Source organism: Pteropus alecto, unplaced genomic scaffold, assembly GCF_000325575.1.
Source record: "Pteropus alecto unplaced genomic scaffold, ASM32557v1 scaffold109, whole genome shotgun sequence".
NCBI classification, from domain to species: Eukaryota; Metazoa; Chordata; class Mammalia; order Chiroptera; family Pteropodidae; genus Pteropus; species Pteropus alecto.
This window is the reverse complement of record NW_006494608.1, coordinates 5,601,662-5,612,975: the sequence shown is the minus strand read 5'-3', so window position 1 is coordinate 5,612,975 and position 11,314 is coordinate 5,601,662. Positions and strand designations below refer to the sequence as shown.

Genomic DNA, 11,314 nt, shown 5'->3' with positions numbered 1-11,314 from the left:
TTTCCCACTCAGCTGCTCTGGACTGGGCAGCCTTGCATCTTTGCTCCCTCCTAACTCTTACTATTACAGTTTCTTATTTCTCTCCCTAGTTGTAGGGCTTCTGTTCATCTATACCCCAGGTGGCTCTGCTTGCTGTTTGCTGCGTGTTTCTGTCACAACTTTGATGTGGTCACATGAGAATATGAACAAAGCCTCTATTATCTATGCTATTTTGCCCTGGATTCTAATTATGATGTGTCTTGATGAACTCTTTGGGTTCATCTTATTTGGGACTCTGTGCTTCCTGGGCTTGTATGTCTATTTCCTTCACCAAGTAAGGGAAGTTTCTGTCATTATTTCTCCAAATATGTTTTCAATTACTTGCTCTTTCTCTTCTTCTGGTACCTCTGTGACATGAATGTTGGGTACATTTGATGTTGTCCCAGAGGCTCCTTAAACTATTTTCACTTTATTATTTTTTTTTGGGGGGGGGATTCTCTCTTGTGGCTGTTCTTATTGGATGTTTTCTGTTACTTTATATTCTAAATCACTGTTTCAATTCTTCACTTAGCTAATCTACTGATTCCCTGTAATGTATTCTTCATTTTGGTTATTATATTCTTCATTTATGACTGTTTCTTTTTTGTTTTCTTTCTCTATTTTTATGTTTTCTATATTTTTGTTAAAGTTCTCATTGAGTTCATCTGCTCTTCCCAAAGTTGATAGAGCATCCTTTTTACCACTGTTTTGAACTCTACATCTGGTAGATTGCTTGACTCCATTTTGTTTAGTTCTTTTTTCTGGAGCTTTGTTCTGTTCTTTCATTTGGGACAAGTTTTATTGTTGCTCCAGTTTGGCTGCATGTGTGTTATTATGTATTATGAGGTGTCTCCCAGTCTTAGTAGAGTAGCCTTTTATAGTAGGTGTGCTGTGGGGCCCAGTGGAACAGTCTTCCCTACTCATCTATGCCAGGTGCTCTAGGTATGTACCTTGTATGGGTTGTGTGTGTCTTCCTGTTGTAGTTGAGCATTGGTTTCTGTTTGCATGTCAGTGGGAGGTACTGACTCTCGGGCTGATTGGTTGTGAGAAATGGCTAGTGAGCAACTGGCAGGATTTGCTTTAGCAGGACTCTGGTGTCTACCCAGTCTGCCTTATGGGTGTGTTGTCCTCAGATGCATCCCTGTGTGGTGCTCCAGCTCAGTCCAATACAGGACAATGGGTGTGACAGTCTCGAGGCCTCCTGGTAGGGATCCCACTGTAGGCCTGTGCCCTTCCCAGGGCCACCTAGCATGAGCCACCAAGCAATACTCAGACAGCCACTACCTATGCTGGTTTTAGAGGTGCCTAGAGAGGTCAAGCCATGAACTGAGGCTGGCTGCCGCAAGTGCTAGGCTTGGGGCTGCTTAACAAGAGGTAAGGGACACACTGAAGCCAGATGGGTTTAATGAACCTTTGAGAGATTTTAGAAAGTCTACTGCATGAGCCAAGACAGATCCTTTGTATGGAAAAGCCTCTGGGAGTGGCTTGGGTGGAACCACAAATTAAGTGGGGGTAGGTCTCACCAGGGGATCACCAGAGCAGGGAAACCAGTGTTAAAAACATTAATGGAAACTCACATATGGTGGTCCCCTGTATCTGCAAGATGGAAAGCGGGGAGGGCTCAACAAAAAAATAATAGATTCTACCAGCACTTCTGTTTAGGAGAAAGCCTCCCCTCCAGCCCCTGCCCTGAAACCAGACAATTCAGTTCTTCCCAATATGTCCCTGGTGCCTTTCAAACTTGCTGCCCCTGCACTGGAGCTCAGAGGGAGTGAGTCAGTGAGTAAGTCTGCACACAGGCACATTAAGAGGAGTCCCTGGAACTTCAGCCACCCTCTGTCTTACTCAGCCACAATCTCTGCTGTTTTTCACAGCCAGAAGATGTGGAGAATTCTCTTCTCAGCACTGGAACCCTGGGCTGGAAAGCCATGTGTGGTGCTGGGACCCCTTGCTCCTTCCAGGGCAACTTGGCAGCCGAGCTATCCCTCCTGATTTTTAACAACCACAGGCAGGTGTGAGACCAGCCCAGTCTGTTTCTGCCCCTTCTACCAGTCTGGAGGAGGCTGCTTCTTTATGTCTTTAGTTGTAGGACTTTTTTTCAGCTAGACTTCAGGCCGTTCTCAATCATGCTTTTTCTGTAGTTTAGTCATAATGTTGATGTGGCTGTGAGAGGAGGCAAGCACAGAATTTTCCTACTACACCACCCTGATTGGTTCAACCTTAACTTTTTTATAAACGTCAACTCAAGTAGTGTCTCTCCCAGGAAGCCTTCACCTATGCCAGCAATATACTCTAAGCTCCATTTTGGGGGGCAATTATTATTATTTATATTACTATGTATACACATGCATATTATCTCCTTGATAAAATTAATTGGCTAGAGGATAAGAGTAAAGACTCCATATTATTTTCTTGTTACCTAATAAAGCACAAAAAACTCATAAATGATTAAATAAATCAATGTTAAATATTTTACATCTGGAGTGTCATTCCCTAGCAACCTCAAAATTGTAAAGTAATTCAGATCTTACCTTCAAATCAAGATGAACTACATCATGGACATGTGAAAAGTGAACACCTACCAAAATCTGCCTCATGAGTCTCTGAACATCTTTTTCTTTAAAGGCTTCTTCTCTGTCTACAGCACAGTTGTCAAAGATTTCACCCCCAGCGGCACTACAGAAGGATAGAAGTGTATTTTAATTATATACATTAAAAAAAAACCAACTTATTAAAATATTTAATCCCTTTTAGTTCTTAATATTTATACATATTAAACATCTTTATCTGGATAAACTATAATTTGAGTGTGTGTAAACTTTTGTCCACCTACATGCCTACATCCATTTGTTTTCTTTTTAATAAAAATAAGAATGTGAAGCATTTCCAAAGCTAAAAATAAAAATACTGGTTTAAAAACTTTATAAATCAAACATTAATAATAAAATATATTAATATATTTTTAAAATTAAATAGTAAAATCTATTAACATATTTCAAGTAAAAATTTCTCAAGAATTTTGGTTATAGAGTACCTAAAAACATTTTTTTTTAAATGCAAAAAGTGAAAATAAAGCAAATACCCTCCACTGAAGACCCTTTCCCTAATCCTAGAGCCACATTTGGAGGTTATCCCTATTATCACTTAAGTGTACTATATCCTTCCAGGATGATCAGCTAAAAAGCTACTATGAGAGCATGGGAGACAATAAGGACCCAATACAGAAGAGAGACAGCAAGTACAGAGAAAAGGGAAACACAAGCAGGCGAGACTTAAGTGGAAGACTTGGTAATTCTACATGAGCATTAAAGGAGATAAAGGAATCAAGGATAGATTCAAGGTTTCTAGCTTGAGTTATGAAATAAATGGGGATACCATTGGGAATGGGGAACAAAAGAAAACTAGGCATTAGAAAGAAAATGCAGGAGTGTACACACATTGATCCTGAATCTATGTGATACATGGCTGAATATGGGATATGAAGTAGGCAGCTGAGCTTAGCAGAAAATCTAAAGTTGGAGACAGATTTGGAAATAATCAGCATGTAAATAATAGCTGAAGCCACAAAATATAGATTGTTATCAACCAGGGTAAATGTACAGAATATAAATGTATGACAAGGGTAACAGTAATGAACTCCGGAGAGCATTTGTATTTATACAGTAGAAAGTTAAAAGGCTCTGAGAGAAGTTTTTTTTAAAGGCCACATGAAAGCAAAGGAAGAACATAATTTCACAAAAGAAGGTATAATATCAAGTGTTTAAAGAGAGTAAGAAGTAGAACAAATACTAAAATGAGATAGGTCTTGGCAAACAGAGCTGATGACCTCATGAAAGATTTAGAAGAACAGATGACATTAGATTGAAAAGTAATGGAGTACTGGCATGAACAGATGAATAGATTAATGAAATAGAAGAAAACTGATTGGAAAGTGAAGAAAGCTGTAAATTTAGACTATTCTTTTTAAGGAGAACAGAAGTAAAGGAAAGATAAAGGCAGGACAATAGTTTTAAAGGTGTCAAAGCTCAGGAAAAGGAATTTTAGGATTGAAGAGATTGAAATAATAAAAAAATGGAAATAAAAGAACCCTCCTAAGAAGAGGAACTAAAACTCTAAGAAAGGTTAGAAAATTGATTAAAAAACACAGGTCCTAGAAAAGGTTGACGTCTGTAAAACCTTGGAGTTAAGCAGTAGAATCTCTTCCTTCAAACAGAAGAGAAGGGCATGAGAGCAGTAAAGACAGGGTGATGAGGAGGAATTGTGTGTCTGATGGCCTTTATTTTCTCCAAAGGGGAGAAAAGGCTAGGTGTCTAATAAAGTTGGAAGTAGGTGACACAGTAAGTATGTAAAGATTTTGATTAGCCCCTGGGAGATGTTAAAAGAAGCCAAGGAGAGATTATGTAAAGAATTACCAAACTATACCAAGAACCTGACTGAGGATTCTATACCAAGAATTCTTAACACTTGTAAAAAGCAGATCAAACACAATGCAAGTCCTCCCAAGAATGTGCAAGAGACTGACACACAGCATGTGTCCAGGGACAAACTGGCAGAAGGAGTTGCAGAGGACAACCCAAGAGGAAGAAGGAAATAACATGAGGTGCTGGTGAGACATTAGTTGAAATAACTACTAAAGAAGAGAAGGGGAAAAAAAAGAAAGAGAAAAACTCAGGAGCTGACTGAAAGACTGGAAGAACTGAGAAAAGTTAAAAAGTAAAGTCTGAAGAGCGGGTTTTGTGAGAATGTGAGAGGAATGAGAAGATCTTGGTGAGAGAATAATAGTTCAGAGTCTTTTCTAGATCAATTTCCAATTCTGCCTCGACCTTTCCAAAATAAACTGAAACCAAAAATCTAGGTAGGCAGGGAACTTACATTTGAGATTCCTAAACCAACATTTTTTTTTAATTAAAAAACTTTATTGAGACATTATTCACATATACTACCTTTCTTAACCATTCCATCATTTTTGGATATTTTTATTATTATATTTAAAAATACATTATGGAAAACACTTTTGTGCTTCTCACTGTGCGAATTTTATTATTCCTTTAGAAGATTTTCCTACAAGTGAATTACTGAATTAAAACATATGAACACAAGACTCTTGGATTATATTATCAAGAAGAAGACACTATTTTAGTCCAGACTGTTTTCCCTCTATACCTCTATAAGCTTTTAAATAAAAACAAGATAATACTATACACATCATTATTTTTTAACAGCGTTTTTCTTTTTAACAATACATTTAAAAAATCCTTTCTATGTCTATACATTTATATCTACCTTATCTTTTTAAATGACTGCATAGTAATCCATCTTATGATATTATTTATTTATCCAACACCTTTCTGTTAAACATCCAGATTATTTTTGTTATATAAACAATGCTACACTAAACATTTTTGTAATACATCTTTACATAACTGCCTTATTATTTCCTTGTGAAAAAATTTATGTAAGTGAAATTGCTGGGTTAAAGAGTATATGTTTTTCTTAAGGCTATCCTCTAGAAAAGTTGTACCAATTAATACTTCTATCGGTAGTATAAATCAGATAGAACCCATGATTATCACTTTTTTTTAAACATCTTTATTGAGATATCTTTGGCATATAAAAATTAAATGTATTTAAGGTCCAAAACTTAATGTTTCTACGTAGAGATATTTTATATATATATATTCACAACAATCAAGCTAAGTACCATATCCATCACCTCTACATAGTTACCATTTTGTGTTTATGTTGAGAAGATTTAGGATCTAACCTCTTCACAAATTTCCAGTATATAATATATTATCAACTATCCTCACCATGCTGTACTCTATAACCTTTATAACTTTTAAATTTGCATACCTGTAACTCTATAACCTTTGACCAACATCACCTGAATATAGCTTTTCTTTATAATCTCTGGTAACCTTCTAAGGGGAAATCAACAACTTATTTTTAATTTATATTGTAAAACTTATTAAGAATCAATATTTTTCATGTACATATAGGCCATTTACATATATGTATCTGTGTGGAATTTCTCTTCATATTCTTTTTCCACTTTTTTAAACTTGGAGGTTCATGTTTTGTGTATACAATATTTGTAAGATCTTTATTATTAAAGATATTTTAATTATTTTATGTAAACAAAAATTAGAGCTATTTTCCCCTGAGTTTGTCTTTTCTTTTTGTGATTATTGATGTATTAAGGCTTTTAATATATTCAAATCATTCAAGCTTTTCCTTTGGCAGGAGAAGCAAAGAGGAAAATAGGATTTCTTAAGAAAAAACTGTCCATTTTCCAAAGCTGTTTTCTATGCTATCCCTACTTACTCAAATTGAAAACATTGTATGAATCAAAACAAATTGTTTCTGGAAAAAAAAAAAAAGAGAGAGATTAATTCAGACTATACAAACCTGTAAGGGACTGTAAAATGTCTTTTATTTTAATCTTGATATTACATTCTTAAAAATGTCACTCGTAGGAATATAAGAACTTTATCCTATTACAGAAGAATGTCATTAAATAATGAATGTGAAAAATCTAATATACATTCATATTTGCAAATTTGGAACATAACAAATTAATATGAGGAACACATAAAAAAAAATCCAGAAAATCTTCAGATTTCCAGAGAACCAGGCCTTGCCATATTATCACAAATGAGAGGCATCCTGTAAAGAAAGGGCGGACTATCAAAACGAATTCAGTCTAAGGAAAACAACACTTATTACTCCAGAACTAAGATAATTTCTGGAGTCTCATAGACATCATGTAAATTAATGACCCAATGACAGCCCTGTGCTAGTTCAAGTGCAGCAATTTCATGAATTTGCTGCGAATTCTTTTCCAGAATCCAGAATTTATACATTTCCTCACTACTGCAAATTTCCCCCTACAATTAAACAAAAACATTAACTGTTAAAGTTAACCACTTTTCGGAGGTGATAAATTTTAATAAAATTTCCAAATATTCAGATTTAGATATCAATGGGTATTCAAATTTAGGTCATAGGCAATCATAAAAGTAGCCCTTAATAATTTAATAGAATACATCTATAATCAAATAAAATATAATTTATAAATCTTCAAAATTGATTCTTCTAAAGAAAACTCAAATAGTAAAGTCAATATATTTTATAGTTATACATAAAAATAACTTATTTTTGTACACATTTAACATAAAAATGATTTAAATCTTTTAAAATGCCATTTGACTTTTTAAGAAAAACTGGTTATCAGAATTCCTAAAATAATGAATTTCATGTTACTAATTGACTCTAATATCATCTGCCGAAATTATAAAAGCTAAGGAGCTCATTTATATATCATTTCAACTACATCATCAGCTGGAAATGTCTAGTTGCCCTATAGAGATAGATACAAGCATTATTTTGAAACACTACGCTACCATTTGTTATTAAACCAATAAGCAACTCACACAGGACTCAGTACTGATTAGGGGTATTAGCTCTGGAATTAGACAGATGTGAGCATGAATCCCACAAATGGGATTTAACTTGACACATAACCTTGGACAATTTATTTAATCTTTTTAAGTCTCATTTTCCTTACTTGTAAAAGAAAACACAAACGGAATCTATTTCACAGAATTGTTGTGAGAATTAAAGTATACAATATATGTCAATTGCTTAGCATGGTACTTGCCATGAAGTAAGTGCTCAATAAAATTAATTTTATTGCATGGTACTCACCATATAGTAAGTGCTCAAAAAATTTATTAATCAAATAGTTAAGTCGTGATAGTCATCACCCATAAATACTCAAGACTTAAGTTGAAAGGCAACTTAGAAATCACTTAGTTTTTTGTTTGTTTGTTTGATTGATTTTTTACCTAATGCCAAATGCCAATGGCTTCTTTCAAACTGTGAGGTAGTCTCTTCCATCTCTAGGTGCATATTATTTTAATAAGGTTTTCATTACAAGTCTGAACCTAACTTCAGGTGAAGGGCTGTAGTCTGAGCAGTATAGAAAGACCCATTCTCTCTTCTGACATTATATCAGGTATTGATCTGTTATGTAACATGATCTGTTATATAACACGATCTGTTAACTGCCACTCTCTTTTCCAATTTTCAATCATTCCTTATCCCTATAAGGTTTTTAGACCTCATAACTGTTATTATGGCTTATCAAAACTGCTGATACAATGTGCCAACCAAATTCGAAGAAACTACTCCATGTATTATCTGGTCAAAGTATTACATGATTATTATTTTGTTGATCTTGGCACAATACAACCTAATATCACTTTTTTAAAAAAACTTTGATAGTTTTTTTCATAGTTCATGTGGGGTTGGTAAATAAACTACCTAGATCATTTTCTTCTTGAATTTTTCAAGCCAGTGTACTCATACTATATTTTTAAATGTTTTTTTTAAAAATTATATGTGAGATTTTAATTTGTTCTGTTAAATTCTAATTTCTAGGTTTTAGCCCAGCATTCTAGACTACTGACATAATTTTGAGTATTACTTCTTCCTTCCTAGTTAATTTATTACATGATTTTGATGCCATCTATGTTTTTGTTACCATCAGTAATAAAAATGTTAAAGGATGAATCCTTAGACATAGCCCTCCAGAGGTTCAATATGGTGACAATCTACCTAATAGCACCCTTGTTCAGATCAGAGTTCTTTTTGTTCATAGAAATATGAAAGATTTCTACAGATACTGGAGAGATCAAACCATAAACATTCTTCATAGACTGATACCTCCATTTATTTTACCCCATAAAATCTCCATCAAGCTTTAAAAGGTTCCTGATGATCTTTGTATGCTTTTAAGAAAGAGAAAAGATACCATTAATAACTTGATTTTTTAAAATACCTACATGTCTGAAGTTTCAAAAGAAGAGATAAAAGAGAAAGTTTAATTTGTGAAAAACTAACCAACATAAAATTGACAGCAAGCATGTTCCTGGTAAATTAGAAATAACTCAGTTGAGCTGCCTTCAAAGTACTCCCACATCAAACACACAAATTTTTTTTTATTACCACACCTAAAATTCAAGGCAATAGAGTACTATACAATAAGTAAAATACTTCTTATTATCTGGCCCAAATATATATATTTGAAGACAAGATTGAAAGACAAGGGACTCGAGAAGTGGATTCACATACATTGCTAACTCTGGGAACCTTTGTTACAGAAGATTTATTGCTAAATTCAGGGACCAGAGGCAAATATATGGAAGAAACTTATATTAACTCGATATCTGAGGCCATGCATCCAATTCTTCGGGTCAGCAGAATAGTTCCCATGGCTCTCCTCTAACTCCGAAAACTACTCTTGACATCACCTTTATTTTTGTAGATACATCCCTCACAGTTTTAGGTTTACTCTTTTCTTTCCACAATATCATGCACTATACTGAAAGGCAGCAAACTTTTCTGTAAAGGGTCAGGTAGGTAATATTTTTGGCTTTGCTGGCCAGAATGTCTCTGTCACTACTAAAGTCTGCTGCTATAGAGTGAAAGCAAGTCAGAGACAATAGGTAAATAAATGGGTGCGGCTGGGTTTAAAAAAACCTTTATGGGTTCTGAAATCTGAATTTCATATAATTTCCATGTCATTAAATATTACTCTTCTTTTGATTTCCAACCATTTAAAACTGTAAAAAATATTCCATATAGCTCATGAGCCTACCTCTGCACTATCCCATGCTGAAGAAAACTCTTCCATCATTCTAATACTGTGTATCACTGAAACTGGTAGCAAGACAGCAGATCACATGGTTTGAGGAAATGTTTATTGCCTTCATCTCTAAATGACTGGTGCAATGGGAGAACCTTTAAAACTACTCAAGGAGAAATAGGAGATAAAAAGGGTTTTCTGGGAACTGATCTTTCTGTAGAGCCACACAGTACATAGAAATGTGGGATTCAGCATTCAAGGAATAGAATATATAAGGTTCTGAAATTATAAGAGCAAAAACTGTAGATGCTAATCGGAGTAGTTGTGTGCGTGTGTGTGTGTGTGTGTGTGCACACTCTGAGATTCTAAGTTTGATTCTAGATTATAATAAGGTGCTTTTTTATACCCATATTATATTATTTAAATTGGTCTGAGATATTACAATTTATTGCATTGACTGTCTCCCTTGCTTGACTATGTGTTCCAGGGACCTCAGGTATCATTCCTCTTAGTATATCCATAGCACTCTGCATAATAGCAGCTACTCAAATATGATATAAGATAGCATCCTGAATATATATACTGTTCTTACTATTTTGTTAATAATAAGTTCTATGTGAACTTAACCTCATAAAGTTTAATATTTCAGCCACATTGAACTACTTGCCATTCTTTCACTGAATTTTAATTCCACTATGCTTATTTGTTTTATTACCACTGGCTGGAGTATCTTCACTACTACTGAAATCTCATTCATTCTTTAAGGCTCAGCTCAATGTTATTTTCCCCATAAGATTTTCCCATGTGGCATGCCATTTTGCCTATAAAGGGAATAGTGACTGATTTGTTACACTGGGGAATAATTTCCAGAGCCTAGTAAAGTGCCTTATAGGTTTAATATATAAGTATAGTATTTGCTTAATTGCTTTGGGGTGATGGCTTAAATGTAACAAAGTTCCATTCAAGAAAGACCTGGAATAGATTCTATCTTCCTTACCTCTGAAAGGAAAAAACAAACAAACAAACAAAACTTAACATATCTGTTAATCTTAAATGTAAAAATCCATCAGATTAGACATCTGCATGAAGGAACATGGTTTTAAAAGTCAGACTCAGTTTTAAATTCTGGCTGATAACTGTATAATCTTGGGCAATTTACTCAACCTTTCTGAGCTTAAGATTCCTCATCTGTAAAATAAGGTTAATGGCAGTTACCTTGCAGGGTAGTTTGGCAAATGATCAGTAATCAGTAAGCAGTAGCTATTTTTATTATTTTTGGCATTAATTTCGAATCTATGATAATGATAATAATTAGTAAAAAAAGAACCATGGGACAGAGGAGTTTGGGCATGATCTAATTTGAACTCTGTACTTGATGTATGAATTTTCTCAATAAATCTAGTTCCTTCTTCCTTACCTGAATAGGTGAATCAATGACCGTAGTTACTTAGCTTTCCAATGCACTTGGTTCAATAATCAGATTTTATTAAATTTTGTTACTTATAAATTTCTAAGAGGCTGAAAATAATTATCCTTAAGTTTATGTATATTTTAAACTAGGATTTTAATTTGACATTATAGGCTCCAACTTTTCAAAATTAACACGGTTTACTTAATGAAGTATTTGCCTTGGAGCAGAAACCATAC

The 11,314-nt window shown here is 34.3% G+C and overlaps 1 protein-coding gene across 1 annotated transcript in view; it reads right to left on the bottom strand.

Moving 5' to 3' along the window:
* Positions 1-11,314, bottom strand: part of STK17A (serine/threonine kinase 17a) — a 37,543-nt gene that overhangs the window by 22,149 nt on the left and 4,080 nt on the right. The window contains 6 exon segments of the mRNA XM_015599487.2: positions 2,550-2,694; positions 4,959-4,961; positions 6,745-6,843; positions 6,845-6,867; positions 6,869-6,905; positions 8,638-8,704. Of these exon segments, the coding sequence (XP_015454973.2) occupies positions 2,550-2,694; positions 4,959-4,961; positions 6,745-6,843; positions 6,845-6,867; positions 6,869-6,905; positions 8,638-8,704 (374 nt within the window).